We start from the raw sequence: 16046 nt of genomic DNA on the forward strand, positions 1-16046 counted from the left end.
GCGGACATCCTAGACTTCATCACCTCTTGATGGAGGGAGGTGCTCGCGGGGAGGGGGGTGGTCGTTTTTTTCCTCGCTGAGAATCAAAACAAAACGGATGACGGTTACGGCTCTCCCTCCCAGGACGACCAACAACAAAACTCATTTACATTATCGCCGGGGATGTGCGCGTTCGTATTGGAAGGTAGCGAGAGTCCCAGTTCCCGGACGAATGTTTATGCTGTTGGTAGATGGACAGGGAAGCAAGCAGCAGCAGCCGGCGCGAAGAGGGAGGAGAAGCCCGGGGCCCTGGGTACTGACGGTTGTTGCTGCTGCTCACTTTGGGCGGAATTGGGTCCGGGAGATCGGGGGAGCATGCCGGTGACGAGTGAAATGGCTCGGAAGACGGTTTTGGGAAAGACGATGGAGAGAGATGGAGGGGGGAGTCCATGTCATGCCAGCCTTGGGAGCGGGCGGGCAAGACGGTGGCCATGTCCGAGCAGTTGGAACTTGGGCTCTCTCTCTCTCTCTCTCTCTCTCTCTCTCTCTCTCTCTCTCTCTCTCTCTCTCCTCCTCGCAGGGAACATCTACCGTAGCATTAGCATTCATAAGAGGAAAACCGTCGCAGCCAGCGCAGCCCAGACCGGGTGCGTGTGGGATATGAGGAGCGACGAAGGAGAAATGAGAAAAACCCGAGAGTTCGGGAATACCTGCACCCACCTGCCTGCACCACAACTGAAATTTCTGCCTGCACGGCGACTGGATGGATTTGGATTCGGTTTGCATTGACAGTTACTCAGCGTTCATAACTGTAATGCAGTCGGACGAGGGACGACAACGTGGGAGAGGAGCGCGCAAACTCAAGCGCGCCATCACGCCAGACCAGACCCCTTTGCGCCAAATGCCATTCCAAAGCTGGGAATCAATGCATTTCCCGCTTCTTCCCCCGCTCCCAATAGACTTTGGTCTACGGTTCACTGACACCTCGTGCCCTGAGTTCTTCCCCTCTCGGTGAACAAACCCCGTGGATAAAAGTTGGCTTCTGCTTTCGTGATCCCCCACTCGAGGGCGGGAGGTGCCTGGCGGGAAGCATATCTCTCTTCCGCGAGCATCACATCGTGGACCAGGGGCCTGCTGGGCGGAGTCGTACGGGAGGTGGACTGGTCATCTCCTGCACCGAGCGCCGGGCCAGACTGATCTGTTCCGAACAGAGTTAAGCGAGAAGAGAGGGGGGCCAGGGCAGAGGAGCACTGAGGAGGCGCCGTTTGGGCGTCTGCGCCTCGGACGTGTCTTGCACGTGTTTTGGGACCGTTGGTGCTTTGTCTCTTGTCCTCAGTCGCCGTTTGGTCGAGGGGCCCAGCACCCGCGGATCGTTCCGGCCGTCAGGAAGAACCTGGGACGAGAGAGAACTGAGGAGTGAGGAGTGAGAAAGCAAAAGGATATTGGATGATGCCCGATACGCGGCCGCGGTGAACCACCCAAAGACGAAGGGGAGGAACCGGGGCGAAGGGTCCCAATCTCCCCCCGTTCCAACAGATGGGTAGCAGGGCAGTCCCCCGAATTGCCAACACGCAGTTCCTGAACTCTTTTCGCTCTCGTCCTCGCAGCGGACCTTCACTCAGGTGCTGGTCCCAGCCCGCAGAGAACATCCCAATGCAAAGGCAGACGCGGTTCTTGTCGTCGCCAACAACCGCGGCGCATCCCAACGCGCGTCCATTGCCTCTTGCAGAGGAGGGGCGGCAAACAGCAGGAGAGAGTCCAGAGCTGCGAATAGCGCATTAAGCTTACCCATTACCCAACGATTCTGCCACTCTGATGCTTGTTGTTGTCTGTCATTGGGAAGATTGGGGAGGGAAAAGAGGGGAACAGCTTTGGGCATCCGGTTGCCTCGGTGCAAAAGTGCCATTGCCCGAGGACCTGGGACCTGCGTTGGCGTATCTCTTAGGTCACCACACGACGGAGGAGTAAGACGACGACAACGACGATGGGCGTGAGCAATCAATCAGACAGGGCAGCGGGAGACTGTCGATAGAAGCCGCCACGCAAGCGGAACCACGTCAGTGCTCTGTCTCTGTTTCCGTCTCTCTCGCTCTCTGCTTCGGTGTCGTGATGTGTCGTGATGTGTCGTGATGAGAAATACGTACTCGCTCTCACTCCAAATACCTGCCGAACACACTGCTGGAACACACAACACAAACACACACAGACAGCAAGGTCCCGAGTCTGACATCCCCAATCGGGAGGCGGCCGGCGTCCGAACACGCTCATTGGGCGCCCCGAGCTCCCCCAATCCCGAGGGGGAGCTTTCTTGCTCCTCCTCAGCGATCAGTCTTACTGTCTTCCTTGTCCATCCCTGAAGTCGCACCATGCCTAACCTGGAAATTGGGAACGCTGCCGCCCCCATCTGATAGGTTGCCGGGCTGGCGACTCAGGGAACAGCTCGTCGTCGAAGGCAGCTCTCCCGCCCGTCCTACTGCGTGTCTGAACTGTGACTTGCGTGTGTGTGAGAGAGACAGAGACGGAGATAGGGAAGAGAGCTCCAGGTACAGCAACAGCAGCAGCGACAAGGCAGTGTGTCAAGTGTCATCGAGCTGCTACCGCCGCCCAGCCGGTCGGGACTTTTGACGCCCCCAAAATTCATGCAGCCCTATTACCTCTCCATTGCGTAGCTCTGGTTGCTGTTTTGCAGCGGCGAACCTGTCGTGTGCCGCCGCCTCTCACAGCTCACCCATTGCCTTCTTTGGAACATTCTCTTGGCCGCTCATTCGCAGGATTCCTCGCAAATCGTTTTCGATAGCCGGGCCAGATTCCTTCTTCCATCTCTCTCTTGGTTTTTGATGCATTTGATGACGACAGAGCACTTACGTCTGCCCCGTCTGCTGTCTTTTCCTACTTTGGAGCAAAGGTCCGCCCAGCAGGGCCCTGATAGCGACTCGCGAGCCCATCTCGTAGTAAGACGGAGGAATATTACCTCCTCGTCCGCTCGTTCAACCTGCTTTTTTCGGGCAGGACATTGGACCTTTTGGGCCCCTTGCTGCATCGTGTCGTGTGCCTTTCTTATCGTGCCACGCAAAAGACCTGAGGAAAAGCTGCCACGACTGCGCAAGCCCAGGTACGCAACACACGGCTCCGCGGCAAACGCATACGGCTCGCGAGTCGCAGATACGTCGAGGTTGCAGCAGTAGCTCCGGCGGCAGAGCGAGAAGCACTTCGTTGCCGCAGGGAGTGCCTTATTTTCAGTTTCAGACCGCGTGTCTGAACGTCGGGGTCCCATCACGTCAGGAAAGGGATAAGATTGCACTCTGCGTCTTGTCACCACACCATCATCATTGCCTGCCCTGCCCCAGCGATGCCATCTCATTCGTATTTCTTGAGCTGTCTTCCCTCCCCTTCGTTCCTTTTGAGAGTCCCTTTTGGATCAAGGGACTGACTCGCACCTATTCTCTGTACTACACCCCGTTCTTGAGAGAGCATCGGAGCGCCACAGCCAAGCCCACGGAACCGTTACACCGCAGCTAAGATGCATCGCCGCGCCGAGCAATCCGACGACTTCAATGGGGACCACGGACCCGCCGCGCCGTCTAGGTACTCCGTAGACGAGGAGCCCACCGAATCGACGCCCCTCATCGCCGGCGATGGCAGCCCACGCCGTCCCGGCGCCGGCCGTGGCCGCACCGACTCCCTCATCCGCGCCGCCAACACCATCCACGTTCCCAAGGTCCACAACCCGAACGTCATCGTCGGCATCTTCTGCGCCATTATCCTGCTCGGGTCTGCCGCCGGCGGGCTGTGGACCATCCCCACCACCCGTAAGGTCGAGGACATTGTCTGCCGCCATTACTATGACGTCCTGAGCAACGAGAACATAGACGAGAGCCTCTGCAAGGAGGACGCCATCCAGTCCAAGGTTGCGTACATTTTTGCGGTGTATAGCGCCCTCCAGGCCTCCATCGGCGCCATCTGTGCATTCCCCTGGGGTATCGTTGCTGATCGCCTTGGCCGCAAGATGGTCTTCTCCCTGACCATCTTCGGCATGGCACTGGACCAAGCTTGGTTTGCTACGGTCTGCGCGTTTCCCCGGGTGATTCCCCTGGAGGCCCTCTGGTTTGGCCCCTCGATGCTCATGATTGGCGGTGGAAATGCGGTTCTGAGCGCCATCGTGCTTTCAATGCTCGCCGACGTGACAACTTCCGAGAACAGGTTTGTCTTCGAGTCTTACTCCGTCGATCGTCGAGAGATAATAACTTTTGTACCAGGGCAAAGAGCTTCATGCATGTTCACCTGGTGTCAATGATTGGCAACCTGTGCGCCCCCGCCATCGCCGGCTGGATGATGGAGAAGACCGGCCCTTGGCCCGTCATGGGGTTGGCGTTTGGCCTCTTTTCGACCTTAATATTCACCATCCACCTCATTCCCGAGACCAAGCCAGCTGCCCAAGTATCCGATGACCCGATTGAGGACGAGCCCGAGGTCGAGTCTCCCGCGCTTGGGGCCATACAGCACACAATCCTCCGCCTGAAGGAGTCCTTGGCGCTGTTCAAGTCGCCGTCCCTCATACTTCTGCTTGTAGCGATGCTCACTTCTTACCCCGTCATGCTGTCGACGCTGCAGTTCATGTCCATCTTCGCCTCGAAGCGATACCACGTCTCGCTGTCGCAGACAGGCTACCTGTCGTCCCTGTATGGCACGGGCGTCTTGCTTTCGATCGTGCTCATCCTGCCGGCCTTCTCGAGGCTCCTCGCATCCACCAAGATGCCCAAGTCGCTGCGCCTGTCGGACGACCACCAACGCGACCTCTTCCTGGCCCGCCTGTCCTCCGTGGCGCTGTTGATCGGTTCCCTGAGCATGTCCGCATCGCCAACGGTTGGATCCTTCATCGGCGGCCTGGCCATCCTGTCGCTGGGTACCGGTTGGGGCAGCTACGTGAAGAGCGTCAGCAACGTCTACGTCGACGCGGCGCATCGCACCCGGCTGTTTTCCATCATCTCGCTGGTTGAGACTGCTGGACAGACGTATGCGCAGCCGTTGCTCGCAGGCCTGTTCAGCCTGGGCATGAAGATGGGAGGGCTCTGGATCGGCCTGCCCTACTTGGGTGTCGCAGCGTTCTGCTTGATCGCGCTAACTTTGTTGCTCATTGTTAGACTACCGCCGGCCGAGGGCAAGGTCCCGGAGGACGGTGGCGAAAGCAATGCGCCCGCCCAACACTAAACGTTCCATGATTTTCCTTTGTTGCTGTCCTTTGTTTGTAACAACACCTGAACGAGCGATTTCCTTGTTTGTTTCGATACCATCCACGCTTTTAGAGAGAGAGAGCGACTCTGTCGTCCTAGAAAGAAGATGAATAAAGTAGACCTTCGCAAGTGTAATCATGGCCCGAGATGCAGCTTACCATATGACGGCTACTCGTCCCCATTTCCTTGGTAAAAGTACCATTTTGTACGTCACATTCAGTCGGAGCGCAAGGAAGCCATTGGATGCGTCTGGAGCAGATGGGACTCCAGGAAGGCTAAAGCGATTTAGCTGTGGTGTCCGCTGTTACCCTTGCTCCAACCCTGTAAAACACCGAGTTAGTGACCCATTTCCAGCCATTTCAGGGGACGAAGTCCGGCATGATGCTCTCTTGTGCCTCCTGCGCCGCGGACCCGCTTCGCCCGGCGCCTTCGCTACTTAAGGGTTGGTGTGGTCCTCGTCGTCTTCGTCGAAAAGACGATCGCAGCGAGGTTGTTGTCCTCTGTAATCGTTCACACAATCGAAGAAGCCTCGACAGACATGTGCGCGGGAGGATGGCGGACGCAGTCGACGTTAGCGGTACCGCGGGCCATCTGGAGGCTGCCGTCCAGCTCAGCGCTGCGGTGAGCCGGCAGATTGACGCCATCTCCGACGCGCCACGAGTCCTCACGACCCTCTCGGCTGATCTGCAAGAAGTGCTGTCGATCCTCGAGACATTGCTTTACTACCTCAGCAACGACGACACGGCCAAAGGAGTCCTGCATCCGGCCACGGCTCGGGACCTGGATACGGTCCTCAAGAAATACGCCAAAAGCCTGTGTCTGCTGGAAGAGAAGCTGGAAAACGCCACCGAGGGCCGTTCCGGGGGCAAGCTGGGCTTGTGGAAGAGGACGATGCTTACGCTGCAAGCCAAGGAATTCACCGACGTGCGGGAACAGCTTGCGACGCAGAAGATCATGCTGAATATCAGTGTGGCGGTGTCTAATTTGTAGGTGTTCCGAGAAAAAACAGAAGGAGTCGGATGCTTTCGCATGGACGTGCCTGCCTAACATTTTCTCTGCAGTATTAATACGACATACGAAGCAACACCTGAGAACCGGAAGGAGCTCGTCAAGATGAAGACGGACGTCGCCAAGGTGCTCCTGAAGCTGGACCACAGCCAGCGGCGGCAATCCCACCGGAGATGTCCATCGCTGCGATCTCGTCACACAAACTGAGGCTGGTTTGCATGTCGCAAGTTGTCACAAGTCAGGTGTTTGACGATTCAAGCACCATAGAACATGAGTTTGACGCCCTCATCTCTCTTTTTCACTCTCCGCGACGGATGCTGACTTCCTTTAGGCGACAAACAGGACCGATGTAGAAGGGCACGGCACGCGAAATGTGACGCTCGACTCGTGGCTAGCGGAAGAAGAAACGACGAGGTTGATGACGATCTTCAGTGTCCGTGACACTCCATTCTCCCCGGATCGACGACACCCCGGCCGGCCTGCGATAGTGTCGTCGGACAATTTCAGCACGAATTGTATGCCTCTCTTCGTGTGGCTTCAACGTCTCGATTTCCTGCGAAGCCCTGATGCAGCAAGTCCGGTCGAATCAGTCGGAAACAGAAAAACGTACTAATAACAAAAATACAAAAGACCCTTTTGATAGTGGAGGAAGGGTCCAGGCACCAGGCAAAGCGCCGGTGGTTCGCATTGTGGCCCAAGACAAGGGGCCCTTGAGGCAGCCGGGATGGGTTCGGATGGTGAGATGGCGAGGCGGAGGATGCGAGGGGATCTGCGACCACCAAGACAAGGGAAGCGGGTGGCTTGAGTGGGGCACAGCCACCAGCGGCAACGCAAACACGGCCGCTGAGAGGCCGCTGGAAAGCACCCGTCAGCCAGTCGTCCAGTGGCTCCAGGGATCTTCCTCAGCGGGTGGCCGTTTCAGACGAAAAGCTGCAGCGCTTACTGGTACGTCATACCCGCTGAACCTCGCCGCCGTGGGGTCCAGTCAGAAAAGGGGAGGCCCACCCTCACCATACACATTAATGCGCCGCGCCTCACGCACGAATGCTTTCTCTTCCATCATATTAGACACCACTTCGCTCCCTAGTGGTACGCGAAACATGGCCGTCAGTCTTTCATTGAATCAATCAATCAATTAAACCGAATCGTCGATAATGATGCCATGATTTTCAGAGGGCTGGAAACGACCACATCGTCTGCAATTGCGAGTCGTTAATCACGGTAATGCACCTTGAATCTCCGAATTTCCCGCTCGCCAAACCTCAATCTCGAATTCGATACCCAACTTCATTTCTTTCTAGACGCGAGTCCTCCACTCGCACTTCGCCAAAATGTCCTTCTTCAGCCCCCCGAACTGTTCCGTCGACCCCGCCACCATCTCCGTCGCTGGCAATGCCGGTATCGCTGGAGTGGCCGTCTTGCTCTCCTTCACCATCGCCGCCACCATCGCCCTTCTCCTCAGCTGGTCCATCGTCTTGTTCGAGCGGAAGGAACGTCCCTCCAGCATCCGCCGCAAGCTTCTGAACGGTTACTCCGATACGCAGATCCTCCAGGGCATCGCCATCTCCATCCTCGGGCTCGCCACCACAAATCGCATCGTCCCCTACCACTTTTTCATCATCTGGTGTCTCTCCAACATGAGCATGGCCGTCCACAACGCTACACTCTTGATCTACGGTCAGCATCTCCGCCAGGACTGGCTACTCCGTACTCTCCGACAGAGTCTCATGACCGTCAACCTCGCGCTTAACTGCACATACGGCGGCGTCATCCTGCAGAGCCTGGGCAAGGGCATGAAGGACTCCAAGCTGCCCGTCGGCTGTGTATGGTCCTCCTTCAACGGGACCACCGGCGGGGGCTCCTTCATCGACTACGCGGGCACGATCGCCGTCATCGTCGCGAACGTTCTCGTCTTCTTGGGCGCTAGCTGGTACATCCACTCGCGGGGGAAACGCTTCGCCAGGCCAATGATCATGGGCGGCCTGGCCCTCATGACGGCGTCGGCGATTGGTGCCGCTGTGCGGTCCTTCATGGCCTCGTCCGTCTTTGGATCCGGGCCCCAGGGCTACAAGCTCGCTGACAACAGCGAGGAGAGGTGGGAATTCGGGCAGTTCCTGTCTATCCTGGTATTGCTGTTCCCGATAGTCAACTTGCTGGAAATCTGGCGGGGCGAGATCATGGTGGCAGAGCCCGTCTGCGAAGATGCCGAGGACCAAGAGAAGATGCTATAATTCAATTATTTTTTTCTTTCTGTTCGCATGTAGATCTTTCGGAGGGTGACTGGGCTGGCTTCATCGTGACAACGGCCTCGAGAAACTGTACTAATCGAACGGGCAATTTCAGTCGCCTTAATGCTTTCTGAAGAGCAAGTGGCCCGCGCCTTCTTCCCATTTTAAGCGACTCTTGAATGCTCATGTCCCCCTCTACCTGAGTCGCCTTATCTTGTCTAAGTCAGCCCAAATTGACTTCCTTATGATTAAGCAGACGGGATGTCGAGCAACCTCACATACGCAGGACCACGTTTACAGACTTTCAACGGTTATGCTTTGATCATATACGATATGAAAGTGCCGGCATCACTCGAGTACTTTTTGACTCGAAACGCCATTGCTTTGTACCTTTCGGCTCTTCGAGGGAACTTGCGACCAGAAGCCTGACCAGAAGCAATCAAGCCACCAATTACTTGTGCCACTTTCGATCCCCCTGCGTTCCTTCTCTTAAGCCACAAGTACTTCAAGTTGTAGAAACTAAGGGCTGGGCGCATTCCTGATGACCAAATTGCCTCCAGAATGGCATCAAAGGCCATGAGTGTGACCCGGTTGGGGGCCAATATTGGGTGTTCATTCTGAGACTTGCCTCCTGGTTGGGAGGAGGGGCGCTCAGTCGCGAAGACGGCGTCGAATTCCAGGGTCTGACCGGTATGTTAAGTCAATACTGAAGAGGATGTCTGGCATTTTCACGGGTTTTCCAGTTTGCCACCCTCTTTCTTTGGAGCCTACAGGGCCATGCAGGCGAAGCTCTGTTTCTTAAGCGAAAAGAACCAGGTGAAAACCAAAAATTCCTCTACTTCGGGACAACGCCAGAGGCCTGCATTCTTATGCCGCACACAGCAAAATTTACATTAAGGAATGAGACCTGTGTTTGCATGTTAGGGTACATGTAGTGCTTCCTGAGATTTGATGGCTTGCAAACACCTGCCTAAGCCAAGCTGCGGCAGGCCTAAGCACGTGGGTCTGCCGAAGTTTGGATATTTGTCAGTTGGGCAAATCTCCAGCAGAAGCTTGTCTTATCGACAGGACGGCCGATTGGTCGTGGACAAACCTTGAGGCGTGGCAGCTGCTGCTCTCAGGCGGCTTACCTCGCCCATCTGCTACCCAGGTGTGATGTTGAACCCAAACATCACGAAAATCCAAAGCTCTCTTCAGTTGTCCCGTTTCCATATCAAACCAATTATTGGATGTGCCCTACAGATTCAGCGACCACCCATGGCGTTTGCGCCATAGGGGATTTGCCGTGATTGGCTTCCAGCTTGCTGTGCTCATCTCAATTTGCTATGCCCAACTCCTTTCCGTCTCCCCATGGAAAGAGTGAAGCGGGCTTTGCCACGTCCACCTGTGGGTTTGGCATCACCCCTTCCTTCCATACTGGCATAAACTCGTCTCTTTCCAATGCGTGCGCCATGCTTTCGCACTTTTCTATTGGAGTATCGTCATGCATACTCAACGGACAAGAGAGTTGAAGGACAAACACACTCCAACGCACATCGGCACGTAGGATCTACCACCACCCGACCAGAGCAGGGTGGACCAACCTCTGCAAGCAACAGCCACAATGACTATCGACGATGCTACCAATAATTCGGCCTTGCAACGAGCGAGAGATATCAGCGAGCTGATTTTATAGCTCATAGCACAAGTCCCCGGTTCCTTCCTCCATTGCAAGGGTTTCGATTACAGCTGCTGATACTAGGAACCAGGAAGTTGTGGTAAGCAGCAGCTTCCCGTGTTTTGTCCATCAGAGCACACAACAACAGCACCAACCAACAAAATACACCCGATCAACCTCGCCTCAACATCACACAGACACAATAAATTGGCTGGTTGCCCTCGACGTCTCGCAACAACCGTCTACACAGTAGTGACTACTCTGAGATATCAGAAGTCGCGGCAAGATCAACCGAACCTCGCGTGTTTACTTCCTTCTATCTACACTGTTGACTCTTTTTCTCACGACCCTCTATTTCTCTCCGACTGAATAGACTCCTTGCTCATTCTTCGTCAGCTCTTGAACCTTCTGCAGACATAAGAAGACTTGGGCTTTCCTCCGGCTTCACAACGCAGCTTCAGTTTACCTTTGACAGCCTGCTTGAGAGAAAAGTCCGTCACCAGTGTCAAAAAGGACCGGCTTCACGACGACAACGACAACAACGAAACTCGAACCACTCACTGTCTTTCAACAGAAGGCGCCATCCATAAAGTTGGGTGACACTGATAAGCCTTGATAAGATTTACTATCACTGCTCAGTCGACATCCAGTGGCAGGGACGACAGGGACGACACTTGAAACTCTTCAGCAACTTCCTTCATTTCCGATTTCCTCTGTCTATCTACACACTACCCAGAGTGCTGCCTTCCGAAGCTCAACAGATTGCTAAATTCAGGAAAGAAGCATATTAATATCGCGCTTGCCAACGGCTAGGCGAAATATTTCAAACATATTTAATTCTTTTTTTTACTTCGCCGAGCGATTGTTGCACTCGTTTCGATACACATCATCTACATTGTTTTGGATTCAGATATCCCGTTCGCTCTCCCATAGATTTATACCCACGACAAAGCATTACTATCTGTCGAAAAATCACGGCCCGCTTCTCAGCCCGCGAAGATGCTGCCGCCGCTTGCAATGGGCGACCCGCCGGCCCCTAATCTCCCCAGACCACATGATAGAGATAGCCGCACCAGCGAGAAGATTCACTCCATCGAGTTGGAGTCTATGCTGCCATTGGGTTGCGATTCAAGAAGGGTAAATGAAATTCTTTCTCTTCATCTGCAGATCGAACTCAAGGTTAGTCACGCGCGTACACCCGTTCCCGCCCCTTAAGCTGACCATAATCACAGGACCTGAAAGAGGACTTCATGGTGTTCTCGGAGGCCGTGGGATCGAAACTCCAGCCATTGCATAGCAAGCATATGACCTGGAGGACGATTCCCCTCGTCCGTAACATTGTGATTGGGGGCGAACCCGACGACGACGACGACGACGAGGATGACGAGGACGACGCAGACTACGAGTACTACGACATCCTCTCGCCCTTTGATGTGAACGGTGTCAGCGACACAGACGTGACCAGCGAGGAAGATGATGAGTCGGTGGAGCTGATAATGTAAGTCAGATTCATGGCTATGAAAACAAGGATTGGTCTAACATCACCAGTACCGGATTCGGTCACGACCTTGAGACCCTTAAGCCCGCGGGCCTTCCGCTCTTGCGGGCCACGAAGGGTGAAGACGGTTTTGAGGAGGAGAGGCCCATCATCTTTCAGAACGAGTTCTTCGAGATCCGGCGCTCTCCTGTGGCCGGCTGGGGTGCGTTTGCCACGAGAAAGTTGGACAAGGGAGACCAAATCCTCGTTGAGAAGGCCCTTTATCATGCGACTTATGAAGATGTGGAATCGTCCGTCCTCAACCTTAATGAGCACGAACAGAAGGTCGCCAATGACCTGCATGCCCATTTCGGCCGCGATGGAGAGACCAAGGCGCAGGCTGTTTGGAATACCAATGCGTACGTCCCTTTTCCATTTTCTCCCAAAGCTCCTGCTAACCCATTTCTCAGGTTCGCATCCAAGCTCCCCAAGGACACCGTCTCGACACGTAAGAAGGGTTCGGGGGCGTGTAGGGATGTTGCCGGCCTCTTCCCCATCGCTGCTCGCTTCAATCACTCCTGCAATCCCAAGGTGGGGCACAGATACGATGCTGAGGAGGAGGTACTGATATTCGAGGTCCGCGCATGGGTCATCGAGGAGGGCGACGAGCTGACCATCAGCTACGGTAAAGATCCATCGGTGTTGTATTATAAATTCGGATTCAACTGCGGATGCGGCTACTGCGGTGGTTTTGACGACAGCAGGTGGAACTTTTAGGTGTGTTCGGGCGTTTGTAAGATATTTGAGCGGGAGCAACTTGGACAGAGAGCATGCAGATAGACATTGCGGAGCGGCCTGCAGCGGTTTGCCTTTTGGCACATTTTCAGCTTCTAGGATGATACGGCGCGCATGAAAAGCATTTGGGATTCTTCTTCCAGGTCTAGACCCCCCTCCAGCCGTGTGATGTGAACCGTATGCACTCGCTTTCGGGGAGAACCAATCCGCTGGCACACTTGCACGGCGGACATGCCCCGATTTGACCTGTCATTTTTGAGAAGATGTGACAACACGATGATGAACACGCAATGCCCCGCTCCAAAGGCCAGGGTGTCGATCGGAAAGAGGAAACAACCCTTGCTCGTTCTCCAAGAACGCCGCAGAACTGCAGAGGAGCCATCCACTGGAAAAAAACGAGTCAAGCTGCGAGTTACAAAACCCTGTGCCCCTCCTTCATCTCGGGAAAATTTCCAGCCCAGTTTTCTGGTTACTTTGTTCTAAGACATTGAGTTTTGCACTAAAATGGCTGATGCAGCGGCTGAGAATACAACGGCGAGTCCCGGAGCCCGGGTGCCGGAGTCTACTCCGAAGAGCCGGTCGCCGACCAAATCGCCTCGGTCACCGCAGTCCCCGCAGCCCCCGCAGTCCCCGGAATCCCGAACTTCGGCAGCCGGCGACGCCCCGGCACCTGTTCCACTGGAGGTGGACGATACACCCAGCGTTCGTCACCTATCGATGTGAACTATATGTCGTATTCAGATCTGACACTTGAGCCAGGTTGATGGCCGCTCGATTGACGAACAAATGTAGGCTCGTAGGATTTTGAACAACTATCGGTGATGTTACTGACACGCTGACTAGCTCCTCTTATACGGCGTCATTAACTTCATCTGTTATTGACTACCCCACCGAGTATGGGCGACGCTATCATGCATTCCGTGCGGGAGGTAAGTCCCTAGTGAACATCGCTGGCGATGAACATGTTACTGAGATATAATTAGCGTATAACTTTCCGAATGACGAGGTACCCGCCGATTTGTCAAGACGTTGATTTTGAAACTTATTTCCTGTCCCAGAGCGAGGTGGATCGTCTTGACTTGACCCATAGCATGGAGGTTAAGGCAATTGGCTATGAGCTTTACCTGGCACCTCTGAAGCCCGAAATCCAACGTATTCTTGACTGTGGGACTGGGACTGGTATTTGTGAGATACGAGCGCTCTCATACTCTGTTCACTGCTTAGACTCCCAGGGGCCATCGAAATGGCAGACTTCTTTCCCAACGCCGAGGTATGATCTCCGAGTAACCCCTTGCTGCCCACACACTGACACATCGGATCGTCCAAAGATTTTTGGGAACGATTTGAGTGCGATCCAGCCGGAATGGTACACTCCTCGAATCCCATCCTCGGAAGGGACGCATAGCTGACTTAGCACAGGGTGCCACCGAACGTGAGATTCGAGGTTGATGACCTCGAAGACACGTGGGTCGGCCACCAACCTTATGATTTCATCTTCAGCCGATACATGGCCGCATCGCTCGCCGACTGGCCAAAATATGTGAGAAACATCTACGAGTATGTTTCGCCGTTATTTACCATGATGTCCTCCACCCTCCAACCAGCGTGTCTAACATGACATGGTGCAGCAACATCAAGCCCGGCGGCTGGGCCGAGTTCCAGGACTACAACCTGATGCTAGACTGCGACGACGGCACGCTGGAGGGGACGGAGGTCTGGCGCTGGAACGACCTGATGATGGACACCTGCAAGATGCTCAACCGCGAGGCGGCCCCGGGCCCGAAGCTGGAGGACTGGGTCAGGACGACCGGGTTCCGCAACGTGCGCCGCCAGGACTTCAAAGTGCCGCTCGGTCGGTGGCCGAGAGATCCGCACTTGAGGGATGTGGGCATGTGTAATCTGGTGCAGACGCTGGATGGGCTTGAGGGGTTTACGATGAAGCTCTTCTGCGGCGTTCGTGGGTGGAAACCGGAGGAGGTGCTGGTGTTTCTTGCTGGGGTTCGCAAAGAGCTCAAAGCTGGGAACATTCACAGTTATCTGAATTAGTAAGTCACCCGTCAACTGCGGTTTGAGGATTATGGCTGACGTTGTTGGAAGTTATGTTGTTTATGGACAGAAGCCTGAGGACCAAGAGGAATGAAAAGTGTCCATCTGTTGACATGCGTTGGCTAAGAAAATGTGCATATTCTTCAATTAATATGGATAACTCATTCAGACTTCTTCGGCTGCCTGCTTGCAACATTGGGATCGTTCTCGGAGTACGCGATGTAAGTCCACCGCTCATCATACGGCTTTGTCTTATCCACGAACCGCAAGTCCGTTGACACGCGAATGCGGCCCTTTGGCGACTGGTTCATCGCCCCAGCATGGACGGCGTACGGGGTATGAAACACCACATCCCCAGCCTCGTACGCTCCCTACGAAACACCAGCGTCAGTAACCACAAGAAGTCTGCAAAAAAAGGCGAGACTCACCACAAGCCAGCTGCGGGCCCAGTGCTCCCCAAACTTCTTCGCATTCCTATCCAGCCACCCGCCCTTCTCCATGTTCCTGTTAAACGCGGAGATCCTGTCCGGGTCGGGCAGCTCCGCATTCACCCTCGAAAAGTCCTGCTCATACTTCTTCCCAATCTCAGCCGAGCGGTCCAGGTAGATCAGCCCGCCGCCCTCCAGCTCCACGTCGCCGATGGGCACCCACGCCGTCACGCTCGTCGGCGGCCCCGCCCGCAGGAAGATCTGGTCGTAATGCACGGGCGTCGTCTCGCCCCCCGGCACGGCGCACCGCAGCAAAGACCGCGGAAGACACCAGGACTCCTCGAAGCCGGCGAGCTTGCCGACGAAGGGCTCGAGCTCGCGGCCGACTTTGTCCTTAAAATCTTGGTAGAAGGCGGCGCTGTGGCTGGCGATGGCGTTGTCGACAAAGGGGCCTTCGTCCTTGAGGCCGCAGGCGACGCGGACGGCGCCGGGCAGGAGGAACTCGCGCCAGTCGAGGCCGGAGAAGATGCCGTCTGCGGGGTCGGTGCCGGGCTTCAGCATGCCGGTGCCGTTGTCGACGAAGGTGAGGTAGTCTGAGCGCATTTGGTTGACCATGTCTGGGTTGAGGAGGCCCTTGACCTGTGGGCGTGTGTTAGTGAATGGGTGTGAGGATTCGCGGAGAAGGAAGGGGTACCCAGACGACACCGTCTTGCCAGTATCTCTGTTGAATCTCCTCGATGGGAGTGTCGGGGTAAACGGGTTGGAGTAGCCTGACATCGTCGAGGATACCGCCGTTCCCATGCAGCGAGAGCTTCTCATCTTGTTGGACCACGGACTTTTCCTGTGAGAAGACAGGTTTTGAGTGGATGTCAGGGGCGCTGTAACCGAGGACTTCAGTCATGTTGGAAATGTTGACAACTCGTCTAATGTAGATCAACACAAGTATCAATGGTAAACAGGAAACTTTTGCGTGTGAAGCGAGCAGCTTTGTGTCCAAGTTGACATGCATCCATCTTGGAGTGCTACGTGCATCTCCCGTCTTTATGCACTCGAATCCTGTTGACTCGAATGGTCAGCTAAAGGAGACGGTGCCACGAGTGATTGCCGAATACAGTAATGAGCAGCGTTCCCCGAATCATTGCCCGGAGGCGGGGGCGGGGTTGACGCCCGGGGAAGTTGTTGATTTCCTAATCCGGT

At 55.2% G+C, this 16046-nt stretch overlaps 7 protein-coding genes across 7 annotated transcripts; 5 read left to right on the top strand and 2 right to left on the bottom strand.

Annotated features, from left to right (window-relative positions):
- Positions 1 to 431: 431 nt before the first annotated feature.
- CGGC5_v011872 (uncharacterized protein) lies at positions 432 to 765 on the bottom strand (the record flags this gene model as incomplete). Its single annotated transcript, XM_066152614.1, has 2 exons — positions 432 to 566; positions 700 to 765. The coding sequence occupies 2 exons, from the start codon at positions 763 to 765 to the stop codon at positions 432 to 434; spliced, it is 201 nt and encodes a 66-aa protein (XP_066007912.1).
- Positions 766 to 3499: 2734 nt separating this feature from the next.
- ustT-1 (Efflux pump ustT) lies at positions 3500 to 5187 on the top strand (the record flags this gene model as incomplete). Its single annotated transcript, XM_032030644.1, has 2 exons — positions 3500 to 4179; positions 4236 to 5187. The coding sequence occupies 2 exons, from the start codon at positions 3500 to 3502 to the stop codon at positions 5185 to 5187; spliced, it is 1632 nt and encodes a 543-aa protein (XP_031889892.1).
- A 575-nt stretch (positions 5188 to 5762) lies between these two features.
- On the top strand, positions 5763 to 6425 carry CGGC5_v011874 (uncharacterized protein; the record flags this gene model as incomplete). Its single annotated transcript, XM_032030645.2, has 2 exons — positions 5763 to 6196; positions 6272 to 6425. The coding sequence occupies 2 exons, from the start codon at positions 5763 to 5765 to the stop codon at positions 6423 to 6425; spliced, it is 588 nt and encodes a 195-aa protein (XP_031889893.2).
- A 63-nt stretch (positions 6426 to 6488) lies between these two features.
- On the top strand, positions 6489 to 8449 carry CGGC5_v011875 (uncharacterized protein; the record flags this gene model as incomplete). The annotated part of the gene is made up of 5 exons (XM_032030647.2): positions 6489 to 6492; positions 6550 to 6651; positions 7081 to 7163; positions 7392 to 7439; positions 7520 to 8449. 5 exons carry the CDS (start codon positions 6489 to 6491, stop codon positions 8447 to 8449), a joined length of 1167 nt encoding a protein of 388 aa, XP_031889739.2.
- A 2653-nt stretch (positions 8450 to 11102) lies between these two features.
- On the top strand, positions 11103 to 12357 carry CGGC5_v011876 (uncharacterized protein; the record flags this gene model as incomplete). Its single annotated transcript, XM_032030648.1, has 4 exons — positions 11103 to 11282; positions 11336 to 11601; positions 11652 to 11999; positions 12051 to 12357. 4 exons carry the CDS (start codon positions 11103 to 11105, stop codon positions 12355 to 12357), a joined length of 1101 nt encoding a protein of 366 aa, XP_031889738.1.
- A 522-nt stretch (positions 12358 to 12879) lies between these two features.
- CGGC5_v011877 (Secondary metabolism regulator LAE1) lies at positions 12880 to 14515 on the top strand (the record flags this gene model as incomplete). The annotated part of the gene is made up of 10 exons (XM_066152615.1): positions 12880 to 13077; positions 13135 to 13163; positions 13219 to 13304; positions 13359 to 13381; positions 13434 to 13560; positions 13608 to 13645; positions 13704 to 13741; positions 13795 to 13932; positions 14004 to 14420; positions 14473 to 14515. 10 exons carry the CDS (start codon positions 12880 to 12882, stop codon positions 14513 to 14515), a joined length of 1137 nt encoding a protein of 378 aa, XP_066008038.1.
- Positions 14516 to 14582: 67 nt separating this feature from the next.
- Positions 14583 to 15750, bottom strand: CGGC5_v011878 (uncharacterized protein; the record flags this gene model as incomplete). The annotated part of the gene is made up of 3 exons (XM_032030650.1): positions 14583 to 14792; positions 14850 to 15488; positions 15544 to 15750. 3 exons carry the CDS (start codon positions 15748 to 15750, stop codon positions 14583 to 14585), a joined length of 1056 nt encoding a protein of 351 aa, XP_031889736.1.
- Positions 15751 to 16046: the final 296 nt, after the last annotated feature.

Source organism: Colletotrichum fructicola, assembly GCF_000319635.2.
Source record: "Colletotrichum fructicola Nara gc5 chromosome Unknown KSG_Nara_v1_contig07, whole genome shotgun sequence".
NCBI classification, from domain to species: domain Eukaryota; kingdom Fungi; phylum Ascomycota; class Sordariomycetes; order Glomerellales; family Glomerellaceae; genus Colletotrichum; species Colletotrichum fructicola.